The 20,859-nt window shown below is 40.9% G+C and overlaps 1 protein-coding gene across 1 annotated transcript; it reads right to left on the bottom strand.

The window, feature by feature from the left end:
- Positions 1-1,881: 1,881 nt before the first annotated feature.
- bnip3lb (BCL2 interacting protein 3 like b) lies at positions 1,882-20,746 on the bottom strand. The gene is made up of 6 exons (XM_030065455.1): positions 20,456-20,746; positions 14,548-14,782; positions 10,567-10,645; positions 9,879-9,982; positions 6,793-6,942; positions 1,882-4,533 (listed from the first exon to the last, which is right to left on the bottom strand). The coding sequence occupies exons 1-6, from the start codon at positions 20,532-20,534 to the stop codon at positions 4,485-4,487; spliced, it is 696 nt and encodes a 231-aa protein (XP_029921315.1). The 5' UTR covers positions 20,535-20,746; the 3' UTR covers positions 1,882-4,484.
- Between the last annotated feature and the right edge of the window lie 113 nt (positions 20,747-20,859).

Genomic DNA, 20,859 nt, shown 5'->3' with positions numbered 1-20,859 from the left:
AGAGAGAGAGAGAGAGAGAGAGAGAGAGAAAGAGAGAGAGAGAGAGAGAGAGAGAGAAAGAGAGAGAGAGAGAGAGAGAGAGTTTGTGTTCTGACATGGGCCTCAGTGAGCAGTTTCGAATAGCTCATAATCAGTGCCGACAGTGTCTGAAGCGGTGTTTCTGCTCCAGTTACAAGCCGCTGGGCATCACGGCTACACAGGGTCAGGGGTGATGTGATGGATGAGTGTGCAGCATGGAAGGGCTTGACACTTCCAGGTATTTTATATTTGAAAGCAGTGCAGAGAAAGCTCCAGTGCATCCAGTAAATGTTTAGGGGCTACAAGGCCGAGCTTACTCCGGTTAAGGTAAGGTTATTTATAAACTGCAATTCACAAACAGGTTAATGTTAACCCAGTGTGCTTGGCAGAGTGGCTGAGGACACATAAACACTGAAAACAAGAAAGAGCAGACAGTCACAATCCCCCCTCAAGCACAAATTATTAGTTTTACCTTTATGGGTGTAGTTTGAACAACTTTATGAGGGTAATTCAAATATGCAATCATATTTCAAAGGGATATGGGAAGGCAGGACAAAGTGGAAGAATATATCTTACGCAAGGGTCTAGTGGTTCACCTGTTTCATGGCTCTGTTTGTACCTGTGACTATGTTTTGGCTTGAAAATTAAACTGACTCAGCAGCAATTTAACACATAAAAGAAAACTGGAATGGGGCTAATGTTTCACAAAAGTCAATAACATTTTCATTAATTAAAGTGGTCACATTTGTGTAATTTCACATCATGCTTAGAAAAAAATCATTACACTTGTACAGTGCAGTGAAGTGAGGACAGCAGAATCATGGTTTTATAGTTTTAGTACAAGATCCTCACACCTCTAATCTTATAATATGATCAGCTCCAAGCACAAATAAAACTGTGGTGATAATGTTTCTTTACTACTTAATGAGTTTTGCTAAGAGTTTATCAGGTTTTAAAAATGCAGTGAGACGCCACTTCCCGTCAGCTGGGAAATCCTCGTGTTCTTGGTCCGACTGGCCTGAGCATCTCTGTGGCTTACATGTAATGCTCTGCTCGTAGGAATTTTTAGCAACAGTTAGGGGATTTGTGGTTGTCATTTTCTGAGAAGCCCAAGGTCTCAGCTATGTGCACTAAATAACTAGCTGAGGCACGCACACGGCTTCTGGTGCTATGTTTGGATCAGGTCCAGAACAACAGCCTGGACAGTGACAACTGGTCAGGGTGTGGAACCAAGAAGCTGAGGAGGGGAAAAAGAGCTTTTTTTTTTTTTTTTTAACTATTTGACCCGATACACACAGCATCTGGGCTTTAAAAATAATTGAGGGTGGAAGGGTTTATACAGAAAACTGTGCATGTTAACCTTTTAGTTTTTGAAGATTTCCTTATCACCCATCCACCAAACACAGAAATATATTTAAGAATAAAGGTGAAGGCTGTAGGTGAAATTTGTTGGTGCCCTAAAACCAATTTACCTAATTTGTTACATAATGGATTTTAATGTAGCGGTTTTAAGTGAAATTAAATATTTTTTCTGAGACGCTTTCTATACATATCCCAAGGCTTAGAGCAAGAAGCATGGTCAAATTTTGGATTTTAAGAAGCCTCCATTGGTCACCAATGAAGCTCCCTTTTAGTATGTTCAAAAGGTTATTATTATTATCATTTTTTTTTTTTTTTTTTTTTTTTTTTGAGAGACTTGCTTTTGCTTCACATCACAAATGATCATGCAAGGAAATTCATTTATTCCATAAGTGTACCAAATCTGCTTAAAAAGACAACAGGCTTCTTCCTTTTAAAATGCTGTCTCTTAGTAATTAAATAAATAAATAAATAAATAAATAAATAAAAGGCATACTCAGCAAGTTGCTTCATTCAGGTAATCTTTAATGACAAAATGTTTATCAATTTTCCAGTGAAGAGGGAAAAACAAATTTAAAGCAAATATGTCATTACAATAACTACTGTTACACTGTACCATCACAGTCTGAGGGAGATCTTTTTTCTACACCTTTCATTTTCCACTGACATTAGGCCATGCCCTCAGTATTAATGTTTTGTTTTGTTTTTTCACACCTATATCTCGGTTTGAAAGAGAACATGATCTTCGTCAAACTTCAGGATGTTCAATTTCAACGACTGCTCCTGCTCTTCGATTCAAAATCTGTCTCCAATTCCAGAAAACAAAACAAAAAAAAAAAACAAACAAACAAAACACAACAGATAAACACACAACAAACCAAACACAAAGGAACAATCCAAAATACCTCATTCAAAAGTCGCATGTACAAACACAGGCAGAAACAGCTTTGTGGCACAAAATAACAGTGCAGTATCTCTGTGGCTGAGCTGCAGACAGTGAGACCAAAGTAAACTCAGTGGCTGTTTGTGGGGGGACAATGAGGCACATGGTTTACAGAACGGAGTCCTTTCGGGTAAAACCAGACTCCAGTCCCTGTTGGCAGTCAGAGGTGGCGTCCTGAGTAGACCTAGGGCCAAACAGTATTTACCAACAGCTCTTTAAACTTTTGCTTTAACCTTCGTGTAATGCCAAATGTTACTTCACATAGTAGCTTCACCTAGCTGTCAGTCACATAGAAAAGCATTTGAACGTCTTGTTAAGTATACTTCTGGCACTCATTATATCCTTTTATATGGCAACCCTGCTCATGTGACACCAACGTAGGCTGCGACAAGCCATAAAACAAAATAAAATAAAACATTTGCAAATACTGTTTGACTTCGGTCTGGCCATGACAACTATACTTTGAGAGCTAAACGAAACACACCGCTATCAAACTATAACCCCTGTAACCTTAGAGATACTGCAGTGAAGCCTATGTCGGAGCACTATAATTAAGCTTTTCCATCATGCTGTAGGAGTACACGACCTCACTCAACATGCTAGCCAAGTACCTGTGTTAACAAATGTAGTTTTTTTTTTAGGTAGAAACAAACCTCCCTTTAAAAATCGACTGAAAGTTGCCACGCTTTGGCTGTTAAACAATCATGAGTACGGTTTGTTAGCAGTCGTGGCTGGTACGTTCTGCCTGTCTTGAGTTCAGACTCTGGAGTCATTTTTGCTTTGTTTGCAGTGGGATGAAGCGTCTCGGCTTGTTTTGCTTAAATTTCAGCAGATAAGGGTTTCAGTATCAAGACATAGGGCTGGCTACCACTGACTGGGACTTTTTCTTTAACTATACTGATTACAGACTATAAAATTACCCCCCAAATATGATCAGTACAGCGCCATCATGCCCGATCTGCAATAAAGTGTTTAGTAAGGGAGGGAGCTGTTCAGTGTTGGCAGGCCTCAGTCAGTAGAAACAGGACCAGACTAGCGTATGATATGTTGAGGGCAACCCAGGAGGCTTGAGTTACACTGGAATGACAACATCGACACACGAGGACTGACGGACATCTGAACCTTTCTGGACCCCACAGTGCTGTTACCCAAAACCCAACCACAAAATACTGCATGTGAGTGTACACCAAGAGGTATAGACCGACTGCATGCACATCAAAAAATCTACTCACTGGCTTCCAGTTATTGTCACTTTGCAACTTTCCGTTAAGATAAAGAACTGGATAGAGGTGAATTTTGCCGCTTTTCATCACAGAAGAGATGAAATAGCGTCACATAAATCTCTCTCTCTCTCTCTCTTTCTCTCTCTCTTCTGGCAGACGAAGCCAAAGACTCCCTCAGTTTCTGTTTTGTGAGTGCTTGTTGTGGACCGGGACGGCCAGCCACTACTTTCATAATCACAACTTAGGTCTTCTCAATAACCCACCAATGGTGTAAAATAAATTAAAAAAAAGAAGACGATATTTTCTAAAGTAAATGTATTTGTCATAATGAACAAAATGGCTACTTTCAAAGGCATGCTCACATTATCAGTTCACGTAGCCGACTCTCTGAATTTGGTTGAACCCTTTCAAGATCGAGTGTTGGGCTACTGAAGTAGGTGGCACAATCTCAGGTCATTTCTCTTTTTTTCTAAACTGGACAGTGCCCCCTTGTTAGCAGGTAATCGAAGGGCACCAGGATAGCATGTAGTAGAAGAGTTTGGTTTGGTTTAATGCTGCGCCCTTCTCACAAAACCCATCCATTATAAACAGTAATACACCCAATCACTGGGGAAAGGAAAATGTGACCTCATTCGTTCCTTGAAAAGCTTATACAAATGAGTGAAGGATATAGGGGGACAAGGGATTATCTACAGACAGTCAGAGAAAGACCGATAAAGAAAGAGGGGGGAAGGAGGAGGAAAAGGCAATGCATTTTTTCCTGAGAACATGTCATATCTCAGGGCCAGGGAGGAGAGGCAGGGGCAGGACAGGGGGAGCAGAGGGACAGGAAAAAGAGAAAAAGGGGGGAGTTGGAGGAGAGATGGGCATTCCTCTCACAACAGCAAAAAAATTCCCCAACAAGTCATGGCCACTTCTCAGGCACTTCTTCAGTTTCAGGCTCAGAAAGAGCTTGCAGGTGGCGTGGTCAACCTCTTCCCAATGTAGACTCTGTGAACAGGTACATAAACACTTCTTAGTTAACGGTAGGAGCTAAAAAGTTGTCAGTGATATTCAAAGCAGGATCTGGGGACCCCCAGTGGTCCTGGAGGAGCTTTCAGGGGAGTCTCAGTAAAATGAAGAAGTTTGTGTTCAATTTCACTGCAAGTTAATTCACTAGAAACTGCTATCATCCAAAATATTGTACTAACTATTATTTTAATATTCACCGTGTTGAATATTGTTTGTTAGCGTTTAAAAGTGACATCAAAACAATTGAGTATTTAACAGAAACCAGAATATCTTTTTTAAATTAAGGCCCAAGAGGGCAAAATCACCTCAACAGGGGATCTGCAGCTTAATGAAAGTCAAGTTGGGGTCCAGAACTTCATAAATTTTGAAAACCCCCGGTTTATAGCACATATACAAAGATGTAATGCTGACAAGGCAATGCTCTTTATTATAAAATTCTCACCAAGGTGCCATTTTTTTCCCAAACAAAATAGCTCTATCTCTATAATATATATATTTACTGCAACATTTCTGTATTGCAGCAGTCCATGTAAAATAAAATAACTAAGTTGTTTATTCCCAGATTGTATAACTTTGTGATAACTCATTTTTATACAAAAAGGATTATCACAGATTAAGCTGTCTCATTTAAGACAACTTTTATTTCTTTTTCGTGATTGTTCAATAAGAAAGAGAGTTGCACAAAATGACTTTTAGTTTCACAATGTCCCATTATACAGCTCAGTGTCAGTAAGTCATTTAGAGCTTAATGCCGTTACATAACTGTTTAAAATCCATAACAGCCAACGGCACATTAAACACTGAGATTACAGTGAAATTGTTTACAATAACACCGTCTCAGCCTGCACTCTAAACTGTTGCTACTCGCCGGCGCTGCGTCTTCCTAAAGGTCTAAGTCTGAGTTTGTTTACAGTGCTACTCGACAGCCACATCACATACCAGAGGAGACTCACCTCCTGGGTGTCACCGCCGTAACGTATCTGACAGAGGAGCCGGGATTACTCTAGCATGTGTTATCATAAAGAGGAAGTGCTCCTGGGAGTGGTGGCCTCGCGACGGGACAGCAGGTATGCAGCCTTTTAGTTATTAACAGCTGCTCGGCCAGCTAGCCAAATATCAAGAGGGAGGAAGGTGCCCAGCTGCCTTCTGTCTGCTACTCTACAGCACCCCCTGCTGGTCTTTATGCACAACTGCAGACCACTGGACTTACTGGAATCACATGAAAATGTGAGGAATTTGCTTCAGGGGGAAAAGGGCAAACTGGAAACAAATTGTTTTCACACTTCGTCAGGCTTTTTCAATAAGTACAGTGCTTGACATTTCAACTCTAGGTCATGACCAGGGGCGAAATGAAAATTGTATATATTGGCTGCATGATAAGCAACAAATCTACACATAGGAAACATGCATTCATATTTTATGTCCGTTTTGCATTCCTGATTTTCAGTGGATTAAACACAAAGAAATGTTTGCATAAACACCATAAAGGGTTACGACAATAGGGCCAATACTGGCATTTTATTTAATATTGTTTGGTTACCAGGTAATCATCCTCATCATGGAGCTTCCTCCCTGCCCACAGCAACATAAAAACAGTAATAACTGTCTCTCTGCAAATTTTATTTATTCACTTAATGGATGGATGGAATTATTAAATTATAGGTCCAAGCTCTAAAGGTGCTCGAGCCTTCTTATGACTGCTCAGATTATTTTTCTTTCTCTTTTAATTCTCCAATAAAAGTATCTGGATAATAGGTACAGTGCCTAAATTTGGCAGACCGCTTGGAAATCACACTCACGACTCAAAAATAAATAACAAAAAATAAATAAATTCATAGTAATTTTTTTTTTTCTTAAAAAGTCAACTAACCACATGGTGGCACTATAATAATGAACTTTTGGACCTATAACTTTTGAACTGCAACTCTCAGAATGCAGTTTCAGTGCTTTTCTTGACCAGTAAAATTTCTTGAGTAAACAAGTGTAGTTTCTATGGCATAGTGGCATGATGCATAATGGCACAAGATAATGGTTATTGGCAGCTTCAGTACAAAAACATCAATTAACAGTTTCAGGCCTTCGAAATCCACATCCGTCAAACCCTTGTTGTCTATAAATATGTGACAAAATTGAAATCAGCTCAGCGCTACTGTCAAGTTTCATGTCCAGTGAACCGGGACATGATTGGACAGAGGGACCCTGGGTAGTGCAGTATTTTTTTTCCTAGTCTTTTCTTACCCGAGTCCCAGAGCGAGGATGTGTGATAGTAGCAGCGAGGGGATGAAGACTTTGAGGAACTCAGCGGAGAAGATGCCTCCTTTCTTCATCGCCCCAGTCTTCCTCATGCTGAGTGTTACTGAGCGCCGGGGGTGACGGAAGTGAAACTCCCTGCAAAGACAAAACAAAACAAACACAAACAAACAAACAAAAAAATGCTTCAGTCACCACTTGCAGTTACTGTGCAGGGATCTGCCCTGTTGGTGCTGGAGCAGAGACAGCTGGACAACTCACAGCAGCAACAGACAACACTGACACACACACACACACACACACACACACACACACACACACACACACACACACACATACACACTGCACAACTGCACGGCCTTGCCAGAGAAGTGCTGGTATATAACGGCAGTAGCTGATATCAAACTTCTTACTGTTTTCACTGCCAATACTTCATATATTGAGTGTGCCACTTAATAAAACTGTCACAACAGAGAGAAACTAATATGATCTTTCATTCATTTTCCTTTGTCATGGTCCAAAGTTCAAAGGCCTATGATGAATACTGCATGATTTTCCTTTTCTTCCTCATTGTTTGAGCTAATTTTCTGCTAAGTGTCTTGTCTTATGAAAACTGTAAGCCGGATCACCTGAGAGTATAGTCTTTGTTAATGATAGGGTTTGTGTACACCTACAGGCATGAGTGTATGTATGTTCTTAATGTGTGCGTGCGTGTGTCTGTGTGTGTGTACTTGTGGGTCTTATGACTACAACTAATTCATTATAGTTGTATAACAGATGGATTTTTATGGGATGCATTGTTATCTCCTGTGTTTTGAATTTTGTATTTTACTTTATTTAAAATTAGCAGTAGATACATACAAATTGCGTTTACTGCACTGCCGTAATTATATCCCGAAATACGCTTTTCGCCACTTTTCAAGCCCTTTGAGGCAATTCTTCTTCACATTTTCTTGCTAATTTTATTTTGTGTCTTTTATACAGTTTTTTGTATGTGTAAATAAAGGAACCAAACCAAACCAGCCATGTGTTTAAAAACAAGCAAGCAAACAAAGAAAAACACTTAGTGATGTTACAATCGGTATTGTACCTCACGTTTTGTACCTTTTTTTGTTTTACAGTTCTTACTATTATGAATCTTGGTATCAATATGTTTTGGTTGGGAAGATATCAGCCATCATCATCAGCCTCAATGAAAACACATTGGTGCACTGCTACAGTTTATATACTGTACAATTTAAGGGCATTAACTTCAAGATATGCATGAGACAGACTCGATTCATCACTATACGACTCTGGGCTGTATGGCTGCTGCTGTAGAGTTAAAATAGATAAAGACGGGGCACAAAATGACATTGCAAGACACACAGTGATATCAGTCCTTTATGCACATTAATTTCAAGCTAATCACAGAAGTAGCTGAGCATGTGGAGATGTTTAATGCACAGGAGAACGAGTTGAGAGGATTTTGAGATTAGGCTTCAGTGAGGCCACCGCCACTGAATTAATCCACTGCTGCACAATGCACTGTAAGGGCAGAATACACAGTTCCTATACATTTTCCAAAACCTCCTCACCTCACTTTTTAGACACTGATAACCTACTGTTCTCTATTTTATACTATGACTGATAACGCTAATACTATTACAGCATCATGCACTGTCTAACAGGGACAATTCAGACACATGGTGCCTTTTCAGACACTTCCCAAATGTTTTTCTTCTTACACTATCTCTAAAATATTAAAATCATGAGCACGAGCACTGTTTTGAGTTTGTGGAGTGTAGTGGATATGTTCACCATACCGCCACTGTTGAGATAAAACCACATAACTGCAAATGTGGTGATTTTCATGTTTTTGCTTGCACTGCTTTTGTTGCTTTTGTAAGTCGATGAACAAAAAAGGTCCATTAAACATGTTTCACGTTGCTGTTGTAATTTTATAAATGCATGGTAGGCAATGGTTGGAAAATAAGGCTTTTTTTTTTTTTTTTATTCCTGAGGGTTATTTGCATGGTGTTGCACTTTTCTTAAACAGTGTTTGCACGGTGCTTCACAATGGAGACAAATAAATGACAAGCTTACACAAGAAGAGGGCTGCTACAAGTACAAAGAAAGTAAAAAAAATATTGAGTAAATGCCTCATGACAGGTTAAGAGGGCAGAGATGACTTGAAGCGAAACCTCTCACTGCTTTTCAGCACAATTTTCAGTCAATCAATCAATCGACTCTAAAAACAAAAAAAACAAACAAACAAAAAAAAAAAACAGGTAACCGGTGAAATGATGCGAGAATTGTGCTGGGTCATGCTGTTTTTGAGCGAAAAATGTCACATATGTCCAATGGGATGTCAAGAAAGTCAATTACATGGTCCACTGAAAGATGTAAAAAATAGACGGCAAAAGTCAGTCACTTAGGTCACTGTTGCTTGATTATTGCTCCGACCGGTCACTGTTAAATTCACTTACACACGTCATGATTGAAAAGGGCACGCTATACACATTATTTGCCTGCGTATTTGATGTGGTGCACTGTTTTCAAGGTGTCCACGTGTCGGGGCGATATGTCACAGCTCGTAAACCTGAGTCTCATGGAAATTGCCCGAGTTTACTGCTTGTATTTATGACTTCACTGGTCATCTGAGTCCAAATTTCCATTAGAAAATTTGGAAATTACCGACTTTACGAGTTCACGAGGACTGCCCGAAAGCAACATTACTTCACAAGCACCAATTGAAACCCCGTGGCATTTGGCACAAGCTGGAAGCGCTGGGGAGAATTTTTGAATTAACTGGAAATTGAGGGATTTGCAAGGGTCTAGGTGAGAGGAAAGAGAGAATAAAAATAGCTTTTATAGATCGCTGAAGGAAAGAATGGAAATGCTTCATGGAAGAGGACGGCGCACCTGTCTTTACTTACACATCACAGCAGTGAAACTTCAACACTGACACAGTTTTCTGGCATCTGCCTTGATATTCCTGCTTTGAATCAAATTAACGGCCATGATGACCAAGCAGCTGTGTGTCCGGTTGCCATGGATACGTCACGTTAATGTTTACTAGGTTTCAGACTTACTTGGGTGGAATGTTTTCCGGTCGACTGGACCAGTCAGCCACCCAGTCTGCGTCCTTCATTAGGATGTCCATGTCCCTCTCCTTGTCCAGGGCATCCTCCTCTGACTAGAACACACAAACACACACACACACACACACACACACACATTAGCAACAGCACAGCCTGAGGCCAACCACTCAGACCATGATGAGTGACCACTCTTTGAGGACAAACAAGACATGCAGTGTGTGTGTGTGCATGTGTGTGTGCATGTGTGTGCGTGTGTGTGTTGGTGCAGTTGCCATGGACACAGCAAGTCACTGGCATCTCCATTTATTATTACACAAAAATAGCAGTCTGCACACAAGGAACCCCATTCATATTTTTACTGGCCATATTCTGATAAAATGTGGACAAAAATCCAAACTGAATCAAATTCTTGGTAATAAAAAAAGCACATGAACAGTTTTCCTGGTGTAAAACTATTTTCTACAAAGAAACTGCAAGAGCACCGGCTCTGGCAGCAACATCAACGACAACACACGCCGCCGAAGGAATACAGGAAGCCGCACCAGGCGTGGCTGCCATCGCCATGGAAACTAAAGCCAGCCTGTAGCTGTCGTTCACATGTATGTACCACCTCAGGGACAGTGGTTGATATTGCCATGGCAACAGGCTACCGGAGAGGCGGAGGCACAGCAGCTCTTACTTGGCTGTCTCTTCTGCTGGTCACGTCCACATCGAAGATGATCTGTCCGTCATCCTGGGGACTGTGGGGCCGTGGGGGGCTGTGGGCGGGGTCAAAACAACAAAACAAAGCCTGTTATAGGCACAGACTCATGAGCACATGACTTGTTTTAAGGAGAAATTAGATAAGGTCCAAAAATGAACAGCAACAGGGTGATGCTCCTGAGACTTCTGTGCAGGTTTTTGCACAGTGTCGGTCGGTCTCCCATACACCTATATATTGTACTTTTGTATATTGCACAACATTTTTATTATGATGATCTGTACTGTTGATTATTTAAGACTTGATTTTCAGGTTTGAAAGATATATATGTATTGTTACATGTATAATGTTTTTTTATGGTGAAACCAAAGGCTCATCCTCACATCGTGGACAGTGAGGTTTTTGAATACATACTCGTTCTGAACTTCTATTGCTACATGAATAGAAAATCTTCTGATGTATAAACCAATAGCCCATATTTTATCTGAATTGACCGAGGTGACCATCCAATAATCAGAGGGTCAAATGTTCAGTTGCCCTGACCACTGAGGACAATAAATCCCTTCTTGCTCCAGGAATGCTCCTTTACTGACCTCTCTGATTAGATATGTGAATATGTATGTACCTTAAAAAGTTTAAGTACAAAGACAGTTCACTCAATGTAATAAGTCACCCTAAGCGCTGTGAGATCATTATGCCCTGTTGATTTCTATAGCTGAACTTAATTTCACCAGAGTGTGTACAGCTTGTTGATACAGTACATACAGTGCTGAGGCTATCCTCAGGTGACTCATTCACAGCTGACTACCCAGCTCTCTGATAAGCTCTGCTTTATGGCAGCCTCATGGATAACAAGCAACCACATGATGTGGGTGATAGTTTAAAGGAAAAGTCAAAGAACCAAGAGAGAAGACTTAACAGATTTTGAGCTGTCAACTCAACTCATGATCAGAAGTCAGCCTACATTTCACCTCAACATCACACAAGAGCCTGTTTTGAGAGAGGAATCAGTCCTGATTTGTGCTCAGGGTTGAATTTTCCACTGGAAATACATTTATTTATTATTATCACTCTGAAAACCAAATGATGTCTTCTGAGGCTGTGCACTCCTGATTTAGTGAACGTTGAGAGGAACTTGGGACAGGGACTGACCTCTCTGCCAGTTACACACAAGCTTGCGTGAACTAATGAACTCATGGCCTCCTTTGAACTTTCAGGCTGTTACTTAACCATCTAACTCTCTTTTCTAATTATTGTTAAGAAGGTAATGATGTATAATAGCATTCTGAGTCTATTTTATTTCATAAGTTCCATAATTACAGCAATAATAACTGGTGCAGCTAAAATAATATTTCTGTAAAGGCCCCAGAGCTCAGGCAATTCTCCATACAGCTACGTCATGAACAAATGTGAGAAAAGTACGGAGGAAAGAGTTGTTGATGACAGCGGACACAGCAATTTGAAAATGTTGCCCAGTTTTTGCTGCATAGAACAAGAGCAAAGTTGAAAGAACTTATGTCCTGTTGATTTCAATGGTGTTTTGAACTTATTTCATCAGAGTGTGTCCAGCTTGTAGCCTGTTGATACAGCACTGTTGTCCGTCATTATGGAGCTATCCTCAGGTGACTCATTCACAGCTGACTACCCAGCTCTCTGATAAGCTTTGCTTTATGGCAGCCTCATGGATTTCAGGCACCCACATGATGTGGGTGATAGTTTAAAGGAAAAGTCAGAGCACCGAGAAAGAAGACATGACAGATTTTGAGCTGTCAACTCAACTCATGAGCAGAAGTCAGCCTACATTTCACCTCAACATCGCACAAGGGCCTGCTTTGAGAGAGGAATCAGTCCTGATTTGTGCTCAGAGTTGAGTTTTCCACTGGAATTTAAAGGGAGATTGGGTTTTTTTTAGAAGAAAGTCATACCTATATGCAATATTTATCAATATCCAACCCCTCTCTTAAAAAATGTAAAAAGTTTTCATGTTATCCCTTGTTGTTGAAACACTGGTGCCGTGTAAACATCTTTCAGAAATATTAGTGTAAGACAAAGGCATATGGAAGCTATTACTTTGTAAACTGCATACAAGCCGTGGGATTAAATAGTAGGATGTTGGGTGTTATTTACATGGTTTGCACTGGCATTGATAGGAATCGGTAATAACAGGCTTTCACACATCCTGGAGCTATACATCAAATCCAGATGAACGCTCATTTAGCACTTAAAAAAAAAAAAAAAAAAAAAAAAAAAAAGACAGTACACAAGTGATTTTGGGTCAACTCAACTCTGAGAACCCAATGATGTCTTGTGAAATTGTTCACTCCCGATTTAGTGACAGCTGAGAGAAACTTGGGACAGGGACTGATTTCTCTGCCACTTATAGACAGGCTTGTTTGAGCTAATGAACTCATGACCTCCTTTGAACTTATGGGCTCTCTGTTAATACCTGATGTATTATTTAATAACCTGATTCTCTTCTGTATTTATTGTTAAGAAGGTTAAGAACTTATTAACATTACAAAAGAGGACATTACAAATTACAAATTACATTAACATTACAAAGATTCTTGACTTTTACAGGCTTTTCGGTTTAGGTTTTCCATCTAAAAGGTGCATGCAAAATGGAGCATACATATTTTGTACTTTTGAGCCATTATCTATGTTGCTTTTTTAAATGACCATACTCATCTAACGACATCTACATTGTCTTTTTATTTATTTATTTTTATTTTGTCCACTATTCGTGAAGCCCGGGAGAATTGACCTGACTTAACTGGATTAAAACTATTTCTACAACTACTACTGCCAATAATAACATACTCTATTAATCCTTGCAGCAAAAGCCTCTTTTCGCATAGGCCCCTGAAGTTGCAGCATTACAGAAAGGTCAGAGGTCAGAGTCAGATACTGAACAGGCCCTGGTACAAGTGGGGATCAAATTTGTTGCTCAAAGACACTTCAGCAGACAATACTTTTGCTGGGGCTTGAGCTCAGTTCTCCTGTTTTAAGTACAGTCAGCCCAACTTGAGATGATACCACACTGCTCATCCTGGGGTATTTCAGATAAACTGGATGTGATGTTGATGAACGACTGCAGGGTATATCCCCGAAATGACCTGAATCCTCAGTAACACCTTGTGATTGTAACCCTAATCTGGTTCAACAGTTCTGCCAACCAACAGGAACTGTATTAAGTATGACTGCAACAGGTAATGGGGTCATTTAGTCCTAATCTACCTGGAGGCACCTTCCAGTCAAGTCACATTTGTGACACAGCAAATCACCAGTGATGACACAACAATACACTCCCCGTGTGCAATGCCGCTTTTTGGTGAGGGCACTCTTTTAACAAAGACATTTTGCAAGTGAATATGTCACAGATCATAATTTTGTTGTGGTTAGCAAAACTTCTCATCACAATGAACAGGAGAATTGTAGGCAACTACAACTGGAAACAACAGAAAAAGTTTTTTGTTTGTTTGTTTTTGCTGGGAATGAATGGCATGTTTTGCAAGGAATTTGATTCCACTGTGATATAACCAGTTGTGAGCCAGTTGCTGACAGGCAGTGGTTTTCAAATCGATAAAACAAATGAAAAAGTTCACCCCCTTCCCCTCCAACTCAAATTGTAGTGGTGTTATTTTGGTCTTTATGATGTTGAGAGGTGCTGCAGCGGTTCTTCTTCTGGTGATACTTATGCTTTTGCTGTTTGATAACATTAACAAATAACAAAGTTTGGCCTAAGGTAAGATCTAGAGGAAAGGTCATGGGGTTAGGACTTCTTCCAATAGCAGGAAGAATGAATGTGCACAGCAAATTTGAAAATATTGAATTAAAAGGCATTCAAGTTATCGTGTTTACAGTCAGGATCTGCAGCAGCAAACACTAATAACATCCCTAGACGAGGTCATTGTTGGGAAATAATAAATAACTGTATTTCCAGAGAATGTCCAACACTACCTGTCACAGGAGGAATTGCTGCGGCTCGACTCATGCTGGGCATCCAATAGGATCTTCTCCATGTCTCCATTGTGAATGGAGGATGAGGAGGGGACGTGCTCCAGCCCTCCCACTATGGCCTCCTCCTCCTCCTCCACCTGAGGAAGGGGCAACAGACCGGGAGCTGGACCTGCTGTAGAAGATGACTGAGCCGAGCCAGCTGCGCCTCTGTTCATCTCCAACTCCACCCAGGACCCTGTGCAAATATTGGACAAAAACTCAGCCTGTATACTCAGAAACATCACAAATGTAATAACTGGAGTATTGTCCTCAATTTTCAGTGGTGGTATGGTGAAGCATTTTGGGAAAAATGGAAAATGTCACTCAAGTCTCCCTCACAGCAAAAAGTGTTTTTTTCTTCCTGAGGTGGAAAAGCCTCTGAACCAGCATTACATCATGTGACAGTACAATTGCACTGAAACAAAGTCTTAAATAATGGGTCAGTTCACCTAGTCAGGCAGCCCACTAGTCTACCATACTTGTAAGCTTAAAACTGCTAAATAATATTTAGATGGCACCTTTCAAAACAAAAGTTACAAAGCACTTCATAACTAAAAGTCTTAACTAGGAATTCAATGTTCAGCCTCAGGGAGGGTAACAGTCTTTAAGCTGTTTACACACACACCAGGATCCAACAGTAAGGATAGCCTGATGGCAAAGAGCCAATGATGACTCACATGCCAATAAACCAATAAGGGCTGTCCTAATCACAACAAGACTTGACAGGCCCTGAGGAGCAAGCATCCTGCCTGCTTTTACTGCTGAACTTCTCAGTGTGCAAATAGGAACTGTCATATAAGTCTGTTGTTGTCCTTTTTGGTACATATTACCTCCCTTTGATTAGCCCTCATCTCATCCCAGGGATTAATAATCTGCACTGCACCGTGACACTTCAACAAGAGGTCAGGTCACAGAATAACATGTACTTCAACACATTTAATTAATTAGAGGGATTAATACAAAAAATATGCAAAAATATGAAAAAGAGTCGCCTTTTTCTGATTTAAAAGGCAACATTACAGTAAATGGATGTCATTTTCTCAACTCATGAGACTGTTCTAGCTGTTCTTTTATTTAGCTCTACTTGCTTGGTCACCATAAATCTTGTGTGTAAATATCTTATGAAAGCACCAACAATCACCTCTACAATATCATCACAAAACTGATACTAAGGTATGCGGTCAAATATGCTGTGATATCTGATTTTGGGCTAGCCTTGCAGAAATGTATGGAGGCATGTAATTATTAAGAATACAATGAAATTCATGAAATTAAAATGCATTCACAGAAATAATTTTTTTATTTTACAGAAAGCAAATGCATCATAAGTATCAAAAAATATAGAAAAATTCAATTTTCCTTATTGGTATTTTATTTTGAAGTCATGAGCTTGCATGGACTGTAATTTTGAACCTGGATGCAGCCGGCATGTTAAAAAAAAGTAGTCCAGTCATGTTTTTTATCAACTGAGGAACATTTCCAAAATTAGATCAGCTCTGTCCTACAGCAACACAGATAAAATCATACATGCTCTTATTTCCTCCTGCCTCGATTACTGTAATGCCTTGTTTACTCGTCTGAACACTGAGGCTGTGGAGCGGCTCCAATTAGTTCAAAACTCAGCAGCTTGTGTACTGACCAAAACAAAGAGATTCTCACACATTACACCAAATTGGCTTCACTGCACTGGCTTCCATCAGAATCTATTAGAATCCATTTTACAGTGCTTTTAATCACATGATCTGGCGCCAGAGTATATAACCGAGCTCCTTGCACCCTTCAGTCTGAACAGGCCCCTCAGGTCTTTCATCTGTTCCAGAGTCCAGGTCGAAAATAAAGGGTGACCGAGGCTCTGGAACAGCCTTCCACTGAGCATCAGGTCACCCTTCAGTGAACGCCCAGCCTCCCTTGGTTCATGACCCATTGGTTTTGTATGCTTTTTTTTTTAACCTCTTGCAGTGTCCCTAACGTTGCTTATGTTTTTAACTTGTGTGCATACACATAAGATTAGCTCTCGCGACTGTTCTTTAATGTGGCTATTGTTCTGTTGCTATTGTTTTGACTGTTATCAGAATTAAAATGAAAATGAAAATCAGAAAATTTAAATGCATTATTTGTAGAAATGCCTTTTATTTAGTAAATGCAACATTATCATTATTTTCTACTCCCTCCACACACTTTTAAACTACCAAAATAAAAAAGAAAAGGCAATCGCCATTGCATTGTTGTTTTCCAACCTAGCAGCAACCTCTGGGTCTGAAAAATGAAGCCAATGTGCAAGTGCCATAAACTGCAGTTCCTCTAATGGCCACTTGAGGCTGGCTCCAAAAGCGAGTGATACGTCATAAACCCCCAACGTTAGCATGGCCAACTTTACAGCAGAGACAAACATTTTAATATCCTCTTTAATATCCCCAAAAATGATTCTGTATCTGTAGCTACTTTTGCCAGCTGTGACAACTGTACAGGAGATGAATTTCCATTTCTTTCAGTGTTCTTATCTGTTTAAGATGAATTAACACAAACTACAACAAAAGGCCTTTATCCAAAATCAAAACAAAAAAGGGGGTGAGAGATAAAGGAAAAGAGATAAAAGAATTTCCTGAGACAGACAGCAACAAAGAGGCAGACAGTCTGAGGCACAGCGCAGGAGCTACAGAGTAAAGCTTTTCCTGGGCCTGTGGGACTGCTTGCCTTGTCTTGTCTCCATTCCCTGCACGGTGGTGAAAGGGCAATAAATGCCTGTCTATGTGCACTGTGGTTTCTGGACCTTGACTGTGATATATGACGCCCTCCCTGCTTGATCCTTGCTGCTACGTGAGATCAGGCATGGCCTCGCAACAGAGGAGGCACAGCACATTACCGCTATGATACAAATATAGAGGAGGTGCAGATTACGTAGGAGGCATGTTTGGAAAAATGAGGAAGTAGAAAATATATCTGCAGTGATTTCTCCACCTCAAAACACTTTCCCCCTCTCTTCTTAAAAAAGGCCTCCAGTGTGGGTCATATGATCTCATAACAGTAAGTAAACATCCAGGTCATGTGACAAGGGCCTAGCAACGTTTCAGCGGGCTAAATTTCACTGGCCTAACGCCCGGCCAGTGATACCCCCCAACCCCCACATGGCACCCCTCCCTCCTGCTGCAGGCCCAGGCTCAGCACCCACTCCCATCATGTGGATTACAGGGTGGACAGCGAGCCAAGCTGCTGTCGACGGCCCATTGTCTCTGCTCCATGGACTAAACCACGTTGCCATGACGCCAGCGAGGCCGAACATTCTGGCCAATGGGCTGTTATCAGCTGTCGGTGGGGTTTACAGAAAAGCACAGGGAGACAGGCATGTTGTGACCTCTTTGACTTGATCTACTGATGTCTAGGCTCCAACATGCAGCGTCTCCCCTGAAGATCCCAGGGTTTACACAAAATGTTTATGGCACTCCCATTAGGGCTCCAGGGAATGCCAAAAAACAAACAAACAAACAACAAAAACAAAGTCTCAGACAGATAACAGAGCAAGGTGCCAGCCTTCCAGCCCAGCTCTAGAGATTATCTCATAGCTGCCTGGCCCTATTGTCCCTATACTGAGTGCCAGTATTACGTGTTACTGTGTAATGTGTCTTGGTGCACCAATGACACCAAGTTAATTTCCTGCAACTCTGTCATACTTCCTAAATAAAATAACTGAGATTCAGTAAGTCCCACTGATGACCATTAAGTTTGGATATAGCTGGACTTGGCAGGTCTACTGATTGATTGATTGAGATCTTTCTTTCGAACATAAACAGCAGTAAATCAAACAAAAACAAAATAATAATAATCAATACTAATAAAGGTAAATAAGAAAACAAAAGTCCAAAATTAAAGTAAAATAAAGAAAAATAAAATAAAATAAGATGCATCCATCATCATTAACATGCTCGAAAAGGAGTAGGAAGAAGTAAAAACTTATTTAATCCTACCCCCTATTATATTATAGTATAGTGTTGAATGAGTTATGAAGCAGTTCGCACTATAGCCTGATGTATTTCTCAGAATAGGCAAGGCATGCAACATAGAAATGTGAAGCGTTCATGCACTGACGAAAGCTCTGCATAGTTGAGACGTGTCAGGATGTCTCTAATGTGGCCAGAATTTTCTACTTTACTTATGGAATAAAAATCAAGCAATGAAGAAATCAGGTGTGGCTTCCTGGAGTGCTGCCTTTACTAATCATTCAAGATTGTCCTGTTTCGGGGTGAGCACCCAAACTAGCTTTTCTTCTCCTTCTGTTGACAGAAATGTAACTGTTTGCAAACATTTTCTACAAGTGAATGCGTATTTACTGAGCTACACGACTAACACAACCAACAGCCTTGGACATAATGAGGAAAAAAAAAAAATCTCTCTTAAGAAAAGCCATACTTGTTGCTGTCCAGTGCATACTGCAAAAAATGGCATCATATATCACAACATGCAGTCAATCTAAGAGTGAGTGTTTGCAATGAGGGTGAGAAATTAATACCAGCCTCCAGGCAAATTCTGGTAAATTAAGGCTGTGGCCGACCCGTTTATTGAATAAACCAGCCAATTTGGAAGACAGCGATCCATCATTTGCATCCCTGCCCTATTCGGAAAAATCTAGTTCTCTCATAAATATTGAAACAAATGCCTGGTGAGTTTTAGATTCATCAGCAACTAGACTGGATTTACCACAACTGGACAAAAGGAAAAAAAAAAAAAAAAAGACTGTGACTTTGACCCACTCCTCGATCACCTCCCATGTCCCCTTGGTCCGGGTGCTGAACACTTTCCACACGTCCAAAACGTCTGTCCCCTTGTCACCGTGGCCAGAAATAGCATGCCAAGTCATTGCACCCCATACCGGTGTTAAAGCTTTACCACAGCAGCTTTCTAAGCAATCCCCCAGCCAGGCCAACACAGTGCTGCGGTATGACTGCCAGTTTGACAAACATACCTCTGTTTACATCTCTGGTTACATCTCTGGTTGCCCACACATGCGGAGATCTTTAACTATGTCCCGCTTTACAACCAACAACCAATGTACAGGTAATAACCACACACATAGAAACTCTCTCTCTCTCTCTCTCTCACACACACACACACACACACACACATGCACACACAAATTAAAGTGTGCTGTCATTGGAATATGATGAACTTTTCTGAGTTTGGAGGTTATTGTGAAAATTTTGAATTTTAAAATTTTGCTCCAGCTGAGCCTTTTTTATAAAAAAAAATATTATTATTTATAACTCATTATAACGCAAATGCGCAGACATATTTTGAGGCAGTTTGTCACTTTTTTAAGTAGTGGCCTTCCTACTGTATGAGTTATGTAAAAGTCTCAGGAGATACAGTTAATAAGATCACTAACAAGTTGCATGGGTGCAAATAAGAGCAAAGCAATTTTAGATTTTTCTTTGTTGTTAAAACCAAGCAGATTGAAAAATATCGCTAGGTAAAGTGTCCAATTCTTTTGGCTTTCCCCCCATTTTTCTCAGTCCTGACTCCTTCTATCTCGCCTTGTTGACAATGCTTGGAACCCACCCACATACCACCGCGTGGATCACTGATTGGTTCTCTGCCCTGTCAATCAACACCGTTACACCCGCCTGCTGGATTTCCATTGGCTGTGCCGCTGTCAGTGGACAAACAGAACATACTGTTCTCACTCCTCGCCCAAACCTTCAATGTAGCTTCACGGCGGAAAAAAATGAACGTCTAAGGGGTTAGATTTATAGCTAGCTTTGATTATTTACACCAATCAATAACCTGTCACAAACACACCGCCGCGCGCCCAGACACGTTTCCCAGCCAGCACACACAATGGCAGGCCTTTACCGTGAAGCACTGCGGCGATATTTACCATTTAGTCCGGAGTCTCCGTTGTTGTCTGTGGAAGTAGCAGCGTCGGACATCGTGCCTGTGCGCAGGGTGGCTTGCATAAGACTGTCAATGCAAAACGCGCACTCCCTCTGCACACATCCAGACGTGCGCACGGCTGCGTGTGTAATAATAGCTGACCCGCGTCGCCTACAGCCGCGTTTCACCCAGCGGCTACAATGTGGCTGTTTGTTTCCGCTGGCTGGTCTGGAAGTAGCAGCCGCCGCCGCCGCTCACACAGGAGAGCTTTCTGGAGCTGGCTGATGACGTAAGACCGTCCCGTTGATAACAAAGACGGAAAACGAGTCAAATTACGTAACGAGCTGAAGGCAAGCCCACCCGCGGCTGACTGCACGAGTGGAGGAGATGGAGGGGGGGAAGAAGGAA

Source organism: Myripristis murdjan, chromosome 12 (genome assembly GCF_902150065.1).
Source record: "Myripristis murdjan chromosome 12, fMyrMur1.1, whole genome shotgun sequence".
NCBI lineage: Eukaryota > Metazoa > Chordata > Actinopteri > Holocentriformes > Holocentridae > Myripristis > Myripristis murdjan.
The sequence above is the reverse complement of the archived record's forward strand: the minus strand, read 5'-3'. Positions and strand labels throughout refer to the sequence as shown.